Source organism: Salvelinus namaycush, chromosome 24 (assembly GCF_016432855.1).
Source record: "Salvelinus namaycush isolate Seneca chromosome 24, SaNama_1.0, whole genome shotgun sequence".
NCBI classification, from domain to species: Eukaryota; Metazoa; Chordata; class Actinopteri; order Salmoniformes; family Salmonidae; genus Salvelinus; species Salvelinus namaycush.
This window is the reverse complement of record NC_052330.1, coordinates 13951590-13972289: the sequence shown is the minus strand read 5'-3', so window position 1 is coordinate 13972289 and position 20700 is coordinate 13951590. Positions and strand designations below refer to the sequence as shown.

Below are 20700 nucleotides of genomic sequence, written 5' to 3'. Positions count from 1 at the left end.
CTAATTTCCCCATTCCCTCCCTCCCCGCTACTCCCTCTCTCTCCCCACGGAATGGAAGGTCTACTTCTCATGGTTCTTCAGTTGAATTTGGAAGCTTTATGGCAAATGACAAGGTTTGGAGGGTCCCTTAACAAGGAGACCAGGGTACAGAGAGTGTGTTTCCAGTGTACACACTACTGGGTGAATGGGTACAGAGAGTATGTTTCCAGTGTACGCACTACTGGGTGAATGGGTACAGAGAGTATGTTTCCAGTGTACACACTACTGGGTGAACGGGTACAGAGAGTATGTTTCCAGTGTACACACTACTGGGTGAATGGGTACAGAGAGTATGTTTCCAGTGTACACACTACTGGGTGAATGGGTACAGAGAGTATGTTTCCAGTGTACACACTACTGGGTGAATGGGTACAGAGAGTATGTTTCCAGTGTACACACTACTGGGTGAACGGGTACAGAGAGTATGTTTCCAGTGTACACACTACTGGGTGAATGGGTATAGAGAGTTTTGTTTCCAGTGTACACACTACTGGGTGAATGAGATAGTGGGTTGATACACTAAAGGTGTCGTTTTTTCACAAAGACTGCATAAAATGACGTCAAAGTCATGTTATGGAATTGATACCGTGGTCAAGACTGCAAAGTGACGTTGAGGAGAAAGACTGATGTACCGTGTGCCTATTAACATGATGGCATACTGTATGTCAATATGTCTAAGATAATATGATGAATAAAAGAGAAAAAGGGAGATAACACACAAACACATATTAGAGGTGAGATGGGTAAAATGGTATGTCTGTTGGTTGTTAATCAATATGAACTCGTATTTAATAAGAATGATAGTGTATGATTGGGGGGTGCTTAATAACCATTGTACGGTCTGTTGTAAATTATTGACATGTGTAACAGTCATTGGTTTCCTACCTGGGCAGCCCAGTCCAGGAGAGGCACAGCTGGTGGTCTGTGATGTATTGACGGGTACAGAGGTACCTTCAAAGTGGATTGGAAATAAACATGTTAAATCACCATTATCAACAGCATTTCCAATGGTAAGAGGTTAAAGAGAACCTAAACAACTCTATGCAGTTTTATATTAATATCAGTACAATCCCACACATGATAAATTCATGAAAAATAAAGATTTGGCACGACTTCGGCCCTGGGAATTAGGTACCTCCATTGTAACAGGATTGACAGTATTCTCAGCAGCTGCTCAGCTCAGCTAGCTACATGCTCTCAGGCTGGTATGGGACCCAGAAATCTTAATAAATATTCAGTATGATCTGCCAAATAAATGTTGGAATTTCATGAGCCTGAATATTTGTCATCTTGTTGAAAAGGGCAGGGAGTTTGATCTTTTATCCACTGTTCTGAAGCTGTGCCCATTCCTACCGCCAACACCTCCTCTGTCGTATAAAATATGCAGCACTTTGTGATACAGCGATGAATGCTGCTTTGTTTGCCCCCCCTCACATTTTTGCTAATGCTGTTGTACACAAAAGTGTTCAGAGCAGAACACTGCAAGACAGACCCACCTGGACTCGATGGACATGGCTAATAATTATGATAATCGCTGGCAATGAAAAGTAATGACTTGTCAGAGGAGAGAGAGGGCATCTTTAATATCAGTTAGTGGATGTGAGTTGTCATTATTGGGACTGTACTATGGTCCAGTGAACCATTGTTCTGGTGGACCGTGGATTCCAGTCTTCAATCTTCAACTATTACCTCATGCACTGCTGAGTTGTAATCATTGAAGTGAAACTTAAGAAACTAGTCTCACTTGTCACTCCCAGGCCAGTACCCATAACTCCCACCCAAAAGATCTTGTGCCTTTAGGGGATGTGGATGAATGGCTAGTGCTATTCCATATATCTGAACTAGTAGACCCACAAGACTAAACTACCACATCGTGCCTGGGCCAGGACTGTGAGGAATGTGAAGACTCAGCGGGTAATGGATCTCTGACAGAGTGTAGCCATGCAGACAGTCACTCCCCCACTGACCTCACAGAGAGATGAAAGGAGACCCAAAGAGCTTCACTGGGCCAGTCCTCTTCACAAGCCTGATAATTAGCCCAGAGCTAGTTTACCCCAGGTAGACTACAGCTATAGCTTTGCGCGCCACCAGACTACCAACCAGACTACCTAAACTAAAGTTTGGGCCCCTCAGCCTCCTGCCAACATCATAGGCCTAAACTGACGTTCACAGTGTACAGGGGGGGTTTTACATGCTAGTTCCTAAGAAGTCACTGTCTGGTCTTGTAAAAAGTAAATGTTCTTCCAGCATGAGAAGCCCTGGAAAGATGAGGCAGACAGATACAGTACATTGATGTTATTCAAAGCAAGGACGGACGGACAATAAGCAAGAGTATCACTGCTGGTCGACTTGCGTCATGCAGAAGAGCCTTGTTATGTCACGACACAAAGTCTGCAAGCAAAAAAACACTTATAACTTTACCTGGTTGGTCTTGAATGGAGGCTTTCGATGCATGACACAAGACTAAGTAATCGTCTATTTGTGTATAGATTTGGCATATTGACTGTAGATGAATCAAACTTAGAATGTATCATTGACATGTTACGTCCAGAGGCTTGGTAAAAAGTGAATCCATAATATGACTAATGCAACTCTCTGTTTCCTGGGAAACCTAAAGTCTACACTTTATAGTGGTTAGCACCGTATTTCACATGCATCCTCTTGCATGGTACTCAAGCAAGCAGCTTTCACGAAGCAATCAGGTTGTTAGCAGCACACTCACCACTAGATGGAGCAGCCGTTGTTAAGTGTATGCAATGTGGGAAACAGACTGTAAAGAGAAGACTTGACATTAGTAGGTATCGTAGCAATCAGACACAGGCAATTATTAAGCAGCAGCTGCATCAGCCAGTGACATGTAAACAAACTCATGTGGGCAGAGCAAAGCATTTATTGACTAATTAATAAGTTAATACATGTTTAATAATCTAATGGACCACAATGAAACATGGAGGTGTTTATGTAAAGACAAACAAGGACACAAGGACTAAACTCCGTTCCTTGGTGAAGGAAGTTTCTGATGAACTCCACCGACTTCGTGGAGCGGAGACCGGGCTTTTTGGAATTCAGCTCAGACTACATTGATTTGCCCAAGGTCAATACTTTAAAAAAATGTAAATTATGAAATTCTTACTATTTACCTATGTTTGTCCTCTGTAGTTGCGTCCCTTTCTTTGTTTGCTGAAATCCATACCTTTTCAATATATATTAATTAAATATAACCACTGACTGTTTCTGTAGAGTTTGAGAGATAAGCAGCATGTTATTATGCACATCTGGTTAAAATAGTATGCGCGTGTTCAGTGCGTGATATTGGAAACATGTATCTGATTGGATACGCATAGCTTAACTGGCAGGTCCTCATTGGTTGTTGGCCAGGGTATTCAACCTTTGAGAGGGTGCAGATGAACTCAGCTTGGAACAGGCTATGTTGAATCCGCTGTCATGTTGGAAATAACCATCTTCGTGATGTTAATGCTTTATACTGTCGAGTTTATCTTTGCAAGAACTAAAAATAACCCGCTTCCTTTAACCGGGGTTGCAACAGTTTCCTTGTTGAGATTCAATTGGCACATGTGTTTTTGCGCTGAGTTGCCATCTTAGAGCAACAGCAATGAGCAAACGGTCAGTGGTTGTATTTGACTAACGTTTATAGAAAAAGTATGTATTTCAGCAAACAAAGAAAGGCATACAACTACAGTGGGTATTTCATAATTTACATTTTTTGAAGTATTAACCTTTGGCGATGTAGTTGGAGCTGAATTCCACAAAGCCTTGTCTCTGCTCCCCTCCGAAACTTCCTTCACCATGGAGGGGAGTTTAGTCCGCTACTAATGTTTGTGCTTCTCTTATAACTCATTTCTGTGTTCTATTCATGTGCTGTTTTATAAACCAATTTCTGTGTTCATGCAAGTGGCGACTGTACAAATCCTCACTATCAGTAGCTGCAATTTGGCAGTACGCCCAGACCTTGTTTTGAGAACGAACGAAAGATATCTCAGATTCAAGGTCTCGGCTTAGAGAGAAGAAGCCTTGTGAGGTGTTGGTCTGTTACATGAATGAAACAAAACTGTAATGATTAATTAATTATGCTAAATCATGCAACTATAATTTCACTGTGTATAGAGCTAATATAAGACAACTGCTGGGTCTGCCCAGGCAGAGCTCCTGATTGACATGTGTACTATGGTGCATTGAGTTGGTTGGAACCTCTCCAGCGCGCTGACAAATAAACAATGATTCATTAAGATTGACTTCGACTGTCCCTGTGTAAGAATTTCCACGACAATACTCAAACAACAGTTAGAGCTGGCACAATTACAATATAACCGTGTAACCGACGGTTATGAAAAAAGACTGTCATGAAAATAAATAACCGTCATAACCGCTTATTTTGTTATTTTTTTGTGAAATGAACAGCTGACTGAAGACAGGTGGCGGGGCATTAGTGCGGTTGAGTCCGTTTCTGCAGTAACATGGACTCTTAAGAACTTGATGAAATCAGAGAGGAAAAGGCGAAGCGAGAGGATTTACTCCACCCAAAATCTGTCTGCGTGAGATAAGCCCCTTTTTTGTATGGAGGTCTATGACTTACTTGAGGCTTATATGAATGAATATACATTTCGTAATGTTTAGGCTGTCACAAATGTACTGATATACTGTAAGTGGATGCACGTGGCATTCTGGCAACTTTGAGAAAAATTACTTCGTTTTGCCTGTTGTTCACACGTGTATCTGTCCTCTCATTGGCTAGAGTGGTCCCACCTGATCTCGCCTGCCTTAAATCATTGAGAGCATGTATTTCCATTTCTAGAGCGGTCATCCGGCAATCTTGTCAATATAATATATCATCTTTGATGAAACTTTGTTGCTCCTTGCTGAAATGTAGAATGTTCATTCAAATGATGTTAACTGATGCGAACTGATGGCTCATGCGATTGAGTGTAGTTTTTGTAATGTCAGTTGAATCAACAAATCACAGCACACATGATGGGTACATTTCCTGCTTTTACTTCCTGCTTTGCTCCTATGGGTACACTCGGGATGGCCACCAATCCACCCATTATGACATCATTGACTAGAATGGGGACGCCCAAATTATGAATTATACTTCTATGGCGGCACATGCCGTCAAGACCAAAGTAGAACATATATTTTTTAAATGATTATATATTTTTTTGCTATTCAAACGGATATGACAGTGACCACGGTCATTTGGCTGGCAAATTACCGTCATCCAACATTCCATGACCGTCACAGCCCTAACAACAGTATATTGTTTCCCCTACTCCTCTAAACAGTGTACAGTATAGTAGAACTAGCCTGTCGGTTTTAACATCTGGTATGTATGATTTTCAACTGGAGCAGCAGCAGAGATGTAAACTCAAAGAGTACCCAAGGGGAGTTGGTTGTTCCAGATCATCCACGCCCATGAGCAGTTCCAAGACTAACACAGAGCGAGCTAATGTTCAGAGAGACAGGCATATTTCTCTGTGCACCTCTGTGAAAGGGAGAGCTTAGCACTGGGAAGGGAACTCCTACCATTTGGTCTTAAAAGTCCTCTGAACACCCCTCTCTTTCACAAGCTCTCAGGCCAAAGCTGTGGCAGAGCAGATAGTGTTTTAGGAATGGGGCTAGGTAAAAAGTTTCCTCAGCCATGGGGCCTATGTGTGTGTGTTCCTGTGAGCCTTATAATGGGTTGGAGAAATGCATGATTCTGCACTTCATACTTTCCCCAGCTAAACCACACACAGCACCATTTTCTAGTCGGCTCCGGGCGGTTGGGCAGACATACACCGACACCCTTGGCTCCTTCGCTGTGGCTACCCTCCTATCGCTACAAACAGATTCCTAATACTATCATTGTTAGAGACATCGAGCATATCTTTGTCCTGCTGCTTTCATCTCCCTAAGCAGTTTAGATAACCTTGGACTGTTTGAGTTACTAAGGATTTTGATGTCATTTTCGTCACTCTCATAACTGGTATGCATTAACTCTTACTAACGAACCATGAAATTGTCCCAATAACAACATAAAGACTATTGTCAGTCAAACTCTTTTGAATAATAACAATTATTATTTTCAGAAGTTCTGCTGACTGGAAATCAGTAATCATAAATACAATAGACCAGTGTGTTGAGGATGACTATATTGGAATACTTACTGCAGCTCAGTGTGCTGTCCGTCTGTGCCAGTGAAGAGGGGATGTCCCAGAAGCTGTTGTCCCAGTCGATGACGTTGCCGACGGCGTCACAGGTAAGGGCGACCAGCTGTCTCATGTCCATGGCGTAATCCCACAGGCGGAAGTTATAGATGGTCCCATCAAAGCTGCTATGGGACCCCAGCCTGAAGAGCCCCCCAGCCCCCACCGAGCGCCCAATCGTGTTGGAGCAGGTCTTGACCCTGTAGTTGCTGTTGTAGTAGAGGGTCACTTTGCCTGTGGTGGAGGCCCACGTGAGACAGAATTGCTTCATGGTGGAAGTGAAGTCCGAGGCGTTGAGGATAGAGTCTAGCAGACATGTCTCGTTACTCATGACCAGCGCCACTCCATCCTGGTTATTTCCGAAGCTGAGGGCTTCTTCACCACTGCTGTTCTCTTGCCAGGTGTAAGAGAAGATAGTCTCCTTGCTCTTTTGGTTGGGCTGGGCTATCTCGAAGCACACGGTGAACTGCTGAAGGGTAGGTATGGTCACCAAGTTGGAGACTTGGACCACTTTGCCTGCGCCGTTGGACACTGTGACCTTCTGGTTCCTTAGCGCCACGGCAACTACAGCACACAGGTAGAAAGAAGAGCATTAGAGAACAAAGTGTTGTTCAAATACAGGCCTAAGGACTCACAACCACCTGATTCAACCAATCAAGTCATCAACTAATCATAAGCCTTTGATCAGTTGAATCAATGTTAGTGCTGGGCTGGAACAAAGACCAGCACTGTGGTTCTCCTGGATTGGAGTTGGGAACCACTGCATTAGATGACTGTCAGATGTTCAGTAGAACCAGGGGCTCTAACAAACTGTACAGGACATCTTGTCTAAAGCCCGATGCGACTAATAACATACAGTATGTCTGGGTAAACACACCACTTACCTGCCATTATTGCTATACAGTCATACTCTGATTGACTTCAAAACAAATTATCAGGCCAATTCATGCTGTGTGAATCCAAAGGCTACAGGTTGAATAAATCTCATTTGTCACTCTCCTGCTGTCTGTCATTATTCACTATTTGCATCTAACGAGACACCGTTTCCACATCATCATTGTTTGACTCCAGACAGTGTTCCACAGCCCAGAGGATGAACGGTGCCAGTTAGGCAGGGACCTCAGCTTCTAACATCTCAGGCCTACCTCTTATCACTAAGATTAAATGTCAACCAGCACTCCATTTCCACATTCCCACCAGTCAATGAGGCTTTTCAACAGGAAGAATAGTGTTCTATTCCTTTTTAAATGTACATATGCTCATGCCATACTTTCTGACATTTCATTTAATGAAGCTCAGATTTGGTCGGCGGGTTTGTTGCTGTTGGCCATCCCATTGCCAGAGTGACAGCCAATTTGGAATGGAAAAACACAGCTCAGCTTTGAATGTGGTATCAGGATTTGACACAGCTGAGAGGCCCTTTTTGATGTCCTGCAGGGCTTTGTTTGTGTTGTTGATCTCCGATCTGCTTTGCAAGCCGTACGGAAAGACCAGGGCTTACTGTGACAACGTCATATGATTCCAGAGCTCCAGTCAGGACATTGGGCTGCCAACAGGTTGAAAGCCAAGTTCAATAGGTTCGCCTGCCTGTTGGGATACCACCACAGAGCCCAAACCCAATAGGAGCTTAGACCCCAACTGATGGGTGTGGGAGAATATAGGTTAATGTGATGCGGTGTATAAATGACTCAATCTAACTCATCTAATGTCCATGCTTTAAATTGATACCCATTGCCTGGCGACGACAAAGGAGCCAACTAGAACCAAGCATTGTGGAAACCTCCCAATGCCAGTTTTCCTTAGCCTCCCTGGTGTTTCACAGCAAGATTGCTTGCATAATGCAAAGCATACCATGTTCCAACATGGCTGGCTGAAAATCTCTCACAGTAAAATGTTGTGAAAATGTTATTGAAACATTTGAAGGCGTTGGAAAGCTACGGTACCATTCCCTGACACTTCATTCACACTTGGACTCGTTGTGAATACGAGGTTCTATTCACGCTGGGAGAGATTTGAATTGATTAGGCCATGTGAAGGGATAATGTGGTGGAGGAGCTATGTGTGATTACGTTTAGTGTACCTCTTTGATGTGGAGGGTTTATGGTGCCTAGATAAAGGCTGGACTGGGATTCTATAAGCTGAGCATAGGCTAAACACTATAAAACACTACATTTTATCATTCACTCACCCTGTCATTGGTTTCTCTGACTACTATATTGAGAATTCAAAATAATTGTATTTCATGTCACCTGTGCTTATTAGGGTTCTTTCTATTTGAGAAAAGGGAACGGAATATTATAGAAGGGAGAAGCACAGCATTGTGTCAGAGAAAAAAGAGTAATTTTTAAAGTTAGCATAGTGGATGGAAGACATGTTTGTCCCGAGCCATGTTGCTGTTTGGTTAGTAGAAGGGCGGAGATGTTTGATGCTTGCGTAATGTTTCTTTGGGGAATGACTTATAAATACCATGAAGCTAACAGTCATAGGACACGGCTAAACATTAACATCTAAATAAGCATGTTGAAAATAGAGAAGAAAATGTCATGTAAAAACATTCAAACTACAAACATAAGAAGAATCATAATAATCATAATAAACTTAACAATCAAAATAGCCATAAAAATATACCTGTAAAAACAGAAGTAAGTAAACAGAAAAGAAAGCTTGCCTGCTTTAAAACATACCTTGCCTGTAACTGACACTGAATCCTTTCTTTTGGACGCTAAAGTCTGAGTTAAATGACACCTCCATCACATTGCCGGTGGAGTTTAGCGTCAGTCCGTTGGCTGTTAAGCCACAAAACTTAACATCTTGGTTGCCCGTGTTGACAATGATGCGGTCGTAGATGCACCCAAGGGCCTCCTCAAGCTCAAAGTCGAGGAAGGTTATTTGCACAATGAATCCAGCTGGAGCCTGCAGAGTCCACTTGCAGGCCTGACTACTGGGGTAATCTTGTGGGTAGCAGGGGGAGTTGAATGTACCCTGGGAGTCCTTGAGCACCACAACGCAGTTGGAGTTACTACAGCTCAACACTGCTGAACCAAAAACAGGGACATGTTGTCACTACTACACCCCAGCACCAGGGAGGACAGGAAGACACCAGGAGACACCAGGGGACACCAGGACAGGACAAGGGACAAGTAAGGCAGTGGAGGAGGAGTCAGGTCAGTAGTGCAACAGTGCAAGGCCAGGTAATAAGGTCAGAGGTCAGAGAGACTGTGTTAGTGGACCAGTGACAGAGTCAGACAACAGGGACCATCTCAGGTTTAGACTCACAGGAGATTTCGATTAGGAGTAGCAAAGATTCAGGAGTAAGTCAGTAGAAAAAGCTACTCATACTACACATGCAGTTGAAAAAATGTATGTTGAGATTATAAAATACCAAAGCTATGATTTAAAGGTAACCTGAAGACTATGCGCAGAGAAAATGTTTAATAGGCTGGAAAGAAATCTTCACTCAGAAAACAATGACTCCTGTTTACCCAGGCCAGTCTAATATGTGAGCCAAAACCATAGCAAACATTGGAGTGGGGCAGAAACATTCAAGAGCAAAAACCCACTGCGGAGCAATTAAAGTTGGTCAAGTGGCGTTCTTGATCGGCATCCAACACAAAGTACAAGACCGCCTATTCTATTTAGCATAAACAAACATTAAATGTGAATAAAAATGAGAGCGGTCTGCAGACATCTAAACATAAGCGCAACTCAAACAAGTAGTACAGTCAGAAAACACATAAAGCCTGCATAATGACGGGATCTCTTTCAGAACTGTTAACAGTCATTTAACTCGGTTATGTAATACAGTCTTCTAGAACTTTAATAAGACAGAATTAAATTCCGCAATCTCAATATGGCCAGTAATCGTTTTTGTCTCTTCTCCATAAGCTTCTTGATCCAACTTTTGAACTTGATTGTGAGCAACAGTAAATGTTCTGTAACTGTAAGTCTTTCTCTATGAAATGTCAGTAAAATTTGGATTACACATCAAAAGCCAAACCCTGGACAAAACCCATACAATGGAAATCAGCAGTGGTTATGTTGGGTGTTCTCGTTTGCTCGCCTAACTCTCTGATTCTGGTGGCTGATGGCTTACAGGCAGGAACAATGCTACCTTTGCGGTGTCATTTCTCTACAAACTGAATCAAATCAGGGATCAGGAAACCTGGATGGCAACAATCCAGAGAATTCTACCCTTGGAGAGGGTCGAGGGAATTCTCTATAACAGTAAGAGCAAAATCTCCAATTACTGGAAACAATTCCTACCAAAACCACACGTTTTTGTTTATCACCTGATTCCAGGTCAGAGTTGTTCTTGCTTCAGAAAATCGACTCATTAGAAGTGTTATGCACCCCACAATGGATGGCTGATGCTGGTTCAGATTACAGCCTGGTCCTCCTGTGGCACTGTTATACCTGCCAACATGTGCCCTCTTCTCAGCTGAGAGGGTCAAGAGAGCCCTAAAAACTAAATCCACTCACTCAGACTGACCGAATTACAGCATAGAGTGGCTGTTCCTTTGTCTAAAAACACCTCCTAATATGTGAGGCCTAGTCAAAGAAAAAAATATTACAGCCAACAACGTCTCAAGCATTCTCATACATGTCACATGATAGATAATCATGGCAGACTAGCCAGACTAGCTACTAAGTAACAGCCACATGTATCTACAAAATAAACACAGATTGATACAATTATAGTGCTTCAAGTGAAAGATATTATATTCTTATGGATGTAAGGGATTACCAAACAGTCCAATTAACGTCCTAAACATAATTGAATGTGGCATACTGGCGCTGTGCACTGGTTTCATTAGTAGTGTTTGAGTGAAAGATGAAAGACAGAGCAAGCGAGAGCCCCTCTCATTTGCCTCTATGATTCATCAGGGTCATAACCCTGGGCACAGTCCCACAAATCTAAGATAAGTGACGTAATAAAGTGGCTGGGTATCTTCTTTTAACCAGTCAGAATTGCTAGTGATTTACCAGCCAAGCCCAAACAGAGAGAAATACGAAGGATGACATTGGGTGTTGTGATTTGACTTTACAATGACACAAACTGCTACAAAGGGACAGTGAGATGAACAAACAGTGGTGAGGAAGTAACACCAATGCAAATGATGACCGTGATAGCCATCGATAGGAGACATGTAAAAAGGGAATTAAGGTTACAATGGCGCACATTTGTGAGCTCAGGAGTTGTGATTGGGTTTGCAAAATGGTTTCTAGATTGATCTAAGGAGAAACAATCAAGTTCTTAGCCTCAATGATGACAGACCGGTATTTTTTACGTACTTGCCATAACAAAAGCGTGATCCGTGTTTGTAGGTAACTGTTTAGTGAACACAATTGTCACAATGACAAGTATTAATTATTTATTCAAATTTTTAAATGCTATGAAATTCCATTATCTCTTTCGTAAACCAAACATAAACACATCTAAATGTAAATGTTGTTCTTAACTAAAAGAGATAAGTCCCACAGGTATTTAATCCAACAAGTATTAATGATTTATTTCCACATGTCATACCAGCACTTGAATAAGATTAAAATACGACTGAATTAGAAAAGTAAAAAGTGTGTAAACATTAAAATACTGATTTTGGGCGCTCTTGGAACAAGCACAACTGCAAGGAATAAAGGTCATTTATTTTATTACCCTTCGCTCCTAAATGTACCACTTAGCACGTTGGCAAGTCTGAATCTTTCTTGATTCTGCCACCAGTAGGGAGTTCTAACACAGTGGTTTGCCATAAAATTAATTACCTGGATCCACTCTGCTTTGAACATGGTTTTTTTCTCCCCTTTTCCATGTTATGAGAATAACATGAAGTATAAAGCTTTAACTAAACTAATGCAAAACAGACACTCCATGTAATTAAATCATGTTATTGAAAATGTGAACACATGTTGGAGAGTGTGCCAGGACGTCCCGACGAACCATCTCTGTTTTACTTCCACAACATCAAAAATAAGATACATTAAACAACAAGAGTGATTCCTCAGAATATGATACAACATAGACAACAAGAATACCAACAGAACTGTGGTTATAATTAAGTGGAGTCAACTAGAATCCCTCCCAACAAAATGGTGGCATTTTCATAACATTTGGCAGGGTCCAGAGAAAAAACAACAGCATGAACGAACTCCCTTCACGCTAAGGAGTTGAATAAACAAGTAATGGGATCAACGTTTGACAACTGGTCTGGGTCTGTGTTTGTGTGTGTGTGTGATGCTGTCAGCCACTGGTGTGGTGTGTGTGTGGTGCGCAAAAGGAAAAACAACATGCCAAATGATGTTTACTCAGTTTGTATGTCAAAAAGAAACACTAGAAACACCAAGCCCTGACCGCTGCTGAGGGACTGACCAGGCCCCTCTGTACTCACATGGCCCAGAGGACACACACATCCACACACACGCATGCACACGTACACATTTAGACCCACATCGAAGTATCTCTTTTTCAGTTAATACAGTTTATGAAGCAAGTCAATGAACATAATTACTACAACTAATCTCTACCAATGTGAGAGTCAACTATAGCTGGCTTCAGCACATCATGTGCAGCAACTCCTGGAAAGTAATTTTATGTTAAATAAAAAAGGCATCTTTGTTTTTCAATATTCAAAGTCTTTTCCATTCTGACTGGCAATGTGTTCAATAATTGCGGGTTTCAAAAAGTGAATGTGTACAGTACAGAATTTAAAAGAGCAACATTTGCATACATTTAACTTTCAAAGAGATGGGAATCTGCATTTCCATGATTAAAAGCATTCTAATCTTAATGAGACATTAGCATAAGAACACAAAACCCCATTGTTACTGTATAAACCTGAAGACGCTGACCTGTAATGAAATGCGTACGGTGTTGTTGCTGCAGCATGACTGAAATGTGAAGGGCGATGAAGGTCAGTGAAGAGAGTGCCTAAAAAACAGGGTTTGATCAGAAAGCTCCTTTGAGAGGCGGCAGGGCAGGCTGCAGTGGGATGGTGCCAAGGGATGGAATGCCAGATACGCAGAGACGGGCAGAAAGGGGCTCAAACATTCACTGACACTCCCACCGCCTAAAAATAGACTCTTTCAGATGGAGGACCTCTGAGGAAAGTTTAATCCTCCAGATTACTCGGCTGCTTTCAAGTGGCCCCCTCCTGGTCTCCTGGCAGCACACCTGGGATACCTGTATCTCAGCTGGTCTCTGTCCCGCCCCTGTCTTTCATGAGAGGGCTAATTGAGTGGGGGAGTGAGGCCCATGCAGTTTAATCACATATGACCCCATCTTCTTAACACACGGGAGTACAGTGCTGCTGTAACATGGCGGAGCACGGAACAGTTCTGCCAATTTGTATTTTGTTTTCAAAGGTCTGCTGAGACCATAGCTCATCACCAGGAACACACCCACGCATGTTATGACAATGTCAAAACTTTAACATAGCATAGATCATATTTTGTGGAATGCCAATTGATGGGGGGAAACTTGACGTTCTGTTCATTTGTGGTTGTAAGAAGTGTCCTATCACAATTCAAATACAACAGAAATGGGAGTTCTCTGCCCTGTGGTGCCAGATACCCATGTGGATTTAATCATAAACTGTTGACATGTCTGAGTCAAAATTCCTCTCTTGATGTCCTACTTAATAAAGGAACTCGATTGACATTTTCCTTGTATCTTCAATTGAATCTTCTTTTTTGTGAGTAAATATCTTTCTCCCCTGTTTCTTGTGATAGATGGTATATATATATATATATATATATATATATTTTTTATCCCCTTTTCTCACCAATTTTCGTGGTATCCAATCGCTAGTAATTACTATCTTGTCTCATCGCTACAACTCCCGTACGGGCTCGGGAGAGACGAAGGTCGAAAGCCATGCGTCCTCCGAAGCACAACCCAACCAAGCCGCACTGCTTCTTAACACAGCACGCCTCCAACCCGGAAGCCAGCCGCACCAATGTGTCGGAGGAAACACCGTGCACCCGCCCCCCTCGGTTAGCGCGCACTGCGCCCGGCCCGCCACAGGAGTCGCTGGAGCACGATGAGACAAGGATATCCCTACCGGCCAAACCCTCCCTAACCCGGACGACGCTAAGCCAATTGTGCGTCGCCCCACGGACCTCCCGGTCGTGGCCGGCTGCGACAGAGCCTGGGCGCGAACCCAGAGACTCTGGTGGCGCAGCTAGCACTGCGATGCAGTGCTCTAGACCACTGCGCCACCCGGGAGGCCCTAGATGGTATATATTTAATAGTAAAAATGGGGCAGCATTTTATGACAATAATTGTTTGTGAGTTGAGATCACTCTGTTGATTCTCTCTCTGGCACCAAAAACACTTAAAACACGCCCTGTTTCCCGGCACTGAATCTCCTATGATCCAAGCCTTATCTGAACACCAACCAGAACTATTAATATTAATGTCTCTGCTTCAGGTCTGCCTGCCAATACCAACCAACACAGACAGCTATGACATGTAACAAATAGAAAAAAGACTATGCTTTCTAAAAACAAAACTACAGAACTGCATAAAATACCCAAGTCAGTCAGGCTTACAACATGCAGGAAAACAATGTTTTATCTCTTAGGTGAGAGAAGTGGTGTGAGCTTTATAAAGCCTGAACTGGAACAGAGTGGGGGCCTTTTTCTGGCTTCAACAGGGCTAGCTCGTGTGGTAAACACATTAGCCAAGACCTACACACATCCTGAGCCTAAAGACTCTTAGCAGAACGTCCAACGGCACTCTCGGGCAAAATTATATTTTGTTTTTTGCTGTCAAACATCGCACGTGACAAAATGAAAACGCACTAAAGCGAAGTCATAAACATTTTTATTTGTCATTTGGGAAACATTCACCCTGTTTCAGAGTCTGTTAGGGTAATGAAACACATATTTAAATCCCCTTTTGGGATTACCTGGTGGTGATAAATAAAAAGTGTCTTGTCATCTGTTTAAAGTGACACTATCCAATACTGCATAATGACTGCATTTATCCATCACGGGTACTGCCACAAGTATTTATCCAAGACTTAACTGCCCATGTACTGTAAGACATTTCTTTAGATATCATGACTGTCTTGTGCTTTCATGGAATCTACATTACTCGTATATCAGTTATCACCAATGAACGGATTAATAGGTAACACCAATGTTTCTGCCCAGTGCATAGTTTGACTTGCAACAAATTTTTCAAATAGGCCTGATAGCTACTGATACCAAACTACTGTACTGTGGATAACAATTGCCTTTCGGTGTCCAATCATTCTGAAGGTACATATGTAAAACAATGAGTGCCAGTGTTAACAGAAGCAACGAACATGAGAAAGGAGAAGCGCAACAAGCACAATCATTGAAACAGAAAAAAAGACATAGAATGAAAGGAGGGCAATGTTGAGAGAAAGCAATGGTATACAGTTTAACAATCATAATGAAACAATCAGAAATCAAAATCCATTTTTATTTTTTATTTCAGGAGGCATACTATTCAAAACATAAGAAAACACAAGCGACGCCAATAGTATAATCAATGTGTACCTTGTCTTTGCACGGACATCAACAGCAGGGCAACTGGCAGGACGTTACGGAACTTCCATCGCCACCATCCTCCACGGATGTAAGACTCCCTGTCAATCACAAATCACAATTAGGACGGAGACATACTGGTTATCGTCTTATAGTCATACAAATGACATAAATACACACACACTTACAGTATCTTTATTCATACTGATGGGTCTGCAATTTGAGTCCACTTTGAAAGTTTAAATTATGTATTTGTGGTATGGAAACATATTTTTCTGCACAACGAGGGACCACGGCGAAGCAGATGCAGTTTTGTTTTATAATGCTAAATAATTATCCCATGTCAGTTGTAATGACTTCCAGTTAGACAGCACCAGTGGAAAGTATCCGACAGACTGCATCAGTGTGGTGGTTCATTCAATGCTCCTTGTTTGAATTTAACATGAAAATTGTATTATAATAACGAAAGGAAAATACACCAATTACTGTCATTAGCCATGTCCATAATAACCAATGTGGCTGTTTTGATCTCTGGGTACATACAGTATATACAACCCTCTTGCCTGTAGACTTTACATTCCAGGAATATCATTCAATTAATGGATAAAAGCTGTGTCTTTAAAATGTAATAAATAAATAAAACAATTACATATGAAACGTCCACATTGTCTGAGAGGAGTTCACCATCGATACATAAAAATGTATACACAAGTTAGTCAGCATAAATTCACTGTAATCTTATCTAACATGTACGGAAGTGAATTCGATAAATCACTAACAAAACAATCAAACAGTACAAATCTAAACCAGGTTCACAGCAAGAATACAGAATGAAAAATGCAATGTGATGGGAACAGAGAAGAGAAAAATAGCAAGCAGAGTCATTCCATTCTTCTTAACACATTTCTTTTGCTGGGTCTCTGCTGTCCAGATACTGTACATCGATGTGGGATTATTACAGAGATACTACAAAATCAACCTCTTGTCATGTAAGGATGTTTCTCTTTGGTTTCTAGGTGTCATTTTTTTCTTAATTCACACGTGACCCATGACCCCATCGGAATCTGAATCTGAGTAATTTTAACATTTCTGTATCACCTCATTTTCTAACGTTCTCCCAATCAACTCAAGGCCACACAAACAACCCTCTCAGTCAGTCAGGAAATTACAGTATACTCCAAACCCAAGTCATTTCACAGAGCTGGGTTAGCTACTATTAGCTACTCATATGGTTGAGCTGCTGTGGTCCTAAACTATAATGGACAGGATGGAGCATCTGCCAAGAGGCCCTGTTCGCCTCCTCAATCTTGGAGAGGAAAGGGCCTCCTCTGTTAACTTCCACTACACTGAGCAAGACTCTATCTGGACGGACTGCTTTTCCGCTTCACCAAACACTACCTTCATTAGCCAATAGCCACGTCTGGTCTGGGCTTAATTGATACCAATTACTCTAGGTGTTGCCTGAGCTCTGGGTGGTGCTGGAGGAAGATTCAAAATAACATTTCAAAGCTTCTGTGAGTCTTTCTATGTTGCATTTTCTCAGTAGGCAGTAGGTATCACCCATTGAATGATTCCTCAAGAGATGCAATCACTGTAGTCACGGGATAGTAATTTACTGACATCAATGTGATTCTGGTGACTCAGAGCATCTTCGCAGCGACAGCATCAGAGTATGGAAAAATACCAAACCCTCTCCCTTGCTTCAATGAAGACTTTAAATAACATCATTATATTCACAAAATTCACTAAACTTGACCCACTGTTGTTTTGTTCACTGTGTGCCCTCCCAAGTTCACTGCGTCCTAACTCAAAGCCCTGCCGGGGAACTCACTTAGACAAGATGATGAGTATTGCAATTCAACTTCCTCGCAAGCAGAAGGAGCACCGAGAGAAGTGATATGGAGTATATATATAGGCCAACCACACAAAGGCCATGATCCCTGGTCATATTTTATTCAGACAACAGTATTTTACCTCATCCCGTTCATCATGGCTACCAGGAAACAAAGATCAAGAGAGGTGATCTCATCAAGAGAAGGAAGGAAAATCGTATCTTACAGTCATTCAGAAAACAATACTCAGTAGTGAAGAACTGGCGTGTTTACGACTCCACGACCTTATAACTCCACGACCTTATAACTCCACGACCTTATCTCATAGGACAGTCAATATTCTTTCTGAACAGACTCAGTATAAACAGTAAAAATATGGCAAAGTAGACTATTCAAATTTCACACAAAAAAAGCCACGTATATACTTTCTCATAATTCTAAAGTCATCCATTGTTACTTTGACTATTCAAATAGTAACCAATATGGTTATTGGAAATGATTGGATATGATTGTGTGTTGTACAAAGGAAGGAAACCCCTTCATAAAGTTGACATTTCTAACAATCCCCTTTTTTAAATTTAGTAGCCTAAACAGTCGAGTAGACAGTAGCCTTTCAAATGTAGAAGAAAAAAATAAGGAAGTGAATTACATCTTTACACATATTTTATAGCATTAGGCCTCGAGAACAAGACTCAATTAATTGCTTGCTTATTACATTAATTCATGCAATTCCTGACATTAGAGAAAAAGTGTTCTTTGTTGAAAGTTGTTTCTCTCAAAATATGTAAATATGAATGCAAAACAAGCAGAGAGAGGTCAGTGCTTTGGGTCCCATGGAGAACACATAAAGACTGATTCATCTGATGGCTAGGGTGGATTTTCATTGTACGTACATCCATCCATCCATTTCATTGTACATACGTACATCCATGATGCCAGGCCCTCATAATAAAAAATGGGCAGTAGTAACATAGATGAAGACGGTATTATCAATATCCAAACTAGTAGGAATACATGTTTAGAGTGTACTTATAGTAGAGAAGACTGGTTGAACAAGAGTCATGAACCATCTTCAGACACATTCATTATGATAGCTAAAGGCCTGTCTTTCTCACCCTTCACAGAGCTCTCCTTTGAGGATGCCTTATAATGGTATAGTGTCATCACTGAGCTGTGGGTCTCAGGATATGAGAGCCATCAGATTAAGACTTTGATTTTTAATTAAATCCTCCAGTTTATTGGAGTGACTGACATCAGCCACCTGGGGCAGGTATAGGCTATTCATCTTCTTTTCAACAGATTCTCTGTGACTTCATTTCACATCTCTTAATATTTGCTGTCCTGTCAGAGAAGTCCCACATTGAGGACCTGGTGGAACTGGCTGGAAGCTGTGAGTTTAGTTTGTAATCGTTCAGTTTACATCACCTTTTGGAACACATTCTAGGGTTGTGTAACACCAGTGAAGAACATTATAAGAACACTCATTCAACAGCAATTTCTCACATGCTGATTACACTTCAGAAGACAGCACATGTCAATGTATAGTCTTTATGAAGATACAACATCTGGTAGAAATGTTTTTTTTTTTTAAACGTGGTATACATCAATACAGCATCCAGAGAGATGAGGAAATAATACGAATTTCACTCATTTTATTGTTCAGTAATGTCAGTAGTGTGTTCAGTAGAGCTAGGCAGAAAATCCATGTTAGTGAAAAAGCTGTTCCCTATAATGTAAGCAACTTACACTTCCTCTAAAGTAGTTGAGTTTACTTTGTGTCATAATCATGCAGTTTGCATTTAGCATGTAATACTTTACCAGGTCTTGAGTGCTACTGAACATGAATTTATGAAAACCCTATAGCAATATGGCCAGCGGCGTTACATTAGCAGTGAAATGGGTTAACTATACAGAACAAGTTGTTGACTGTGTTTTGAAAACATTATGACCACTCTCAAAGTCAATAGGCTAATTAATACATTTAGTAAATAAACACAAAGTGTAACAATGTAACATCCATGAAGTTATCCGCTGGTCACACTCAGAACAATCTCCAAGACAATGAAAAAGTCAAGCATTGACAATAACGCCATGAGCAATCTTTTTTTTAAATAACTTACATGATCTTATTGGAGAAGGAACTGGTCTCTTTGAAGAATCATATTATCTCCTCTCCTGTCGTCCGACTGGAGTTTGCAGTTTTGGAAAACTTTTGGAAACTTCTTCAAATTCGTGAGACGCCGACGTTTGAAAACTTAATTCAGTCAATCACAATTCAGTGTATAAACGCAAACACGCACGTATCCCAAAGTCGAAACTCAAATCGATTGATGAACCTTTTCCCCGTCCCGCAAGATGCTTGAAACAGCAGTAAAGCTGTTTTACCGTTCAGGGCCGTGTCCTTGCACACAGCTAGAGGACGTTCTCTCTCCCTCTGGCGCCCCACCCTCAACTAAAGCCAGGCAGGCAAGTCCCAGGGGTTAAGAAAATGTGCTCAAAATGCTGCAAACCCATCCAGAATTCTACAGCAGTTGCTTCTCCACCACACTGTGAAAATTGACAAATTGGACATTCACAGATTCCACATAATTAGGTCCCATGATAATTGTTTTATTCTGTGTCTGTGATGCTTACTGTTGCAGCATGGACTGACAGTAGGCCATGCCACAAAGAAAGTAAACATTCTTTAAAGGGGTAATCTGCGATTGCTACATATTTTATTTACTTTAAAATTCATTATACACAGAGTAGTCAATACTGAGTTGCACCCCTTTTTGCCCTCAGAACAGTCTCAATTCGTCGGGGCATGGACTCTACAAGGTGCCGAAAGCGTTCCACGGGGATGCTGGCCCATGTTGACTCCAATGCTTCCCACAGTTGTGTCAAGTTGGATGGTATCAAGAATAGTGGTGGACCATTCTTGATACACACGGGAAACTGTTGAGCGTGAAAAACCCAGCAGCTTTGCCATTCTTGACACACTCAAACTGGTGAACCTGGCACCTACTACCATACACCGTTCAAAGGCACTTAAATATTTTATCTTGCCCATTTTCTCTCGGAATGGTACACATACACAATCCATGTTTCAATTGTCAGAAGGCTTAAAAATC

General features: G+C 41.6%; 1 protein-coding gene across 1 annotated transcript in view; it reads right to left on the bottom strand.

Moving 5' to 3' along the window:
• LOC120019296 (adhesion G-protein coupled receptor G6-like) overlaps positions 1-19922 on the bottom strand; it is a 55242-nt gene extending 35320 nt beyond the window's left edge. Inside the window, exons 1-5 of the mRNA XM_038962600.1 lie at positions 19708-19922; positions 15768-15856; positions 8927-9274; positions 6204-6806; positions 925-990 (exon numbers count right to left, since the gene is read on the bottom strand). Of these exons, the coding sequence (XP_038818528.1) occupies positions 925-990; positions 6204-6806; positions 8927-9274; positions 15768-15856; positions 19708-19709 (1108 nt within the window). The 5' untranslated portion in view covers positions 19710-19922. The remainder of the gene's footprint in view (positions 1-924; positions 991-6203; positions 6807-8926; positions 9275-15767; positions 15857-19707) is intronic.
• Positions 19923-20700: the final 778 nt, after the last annotated feature.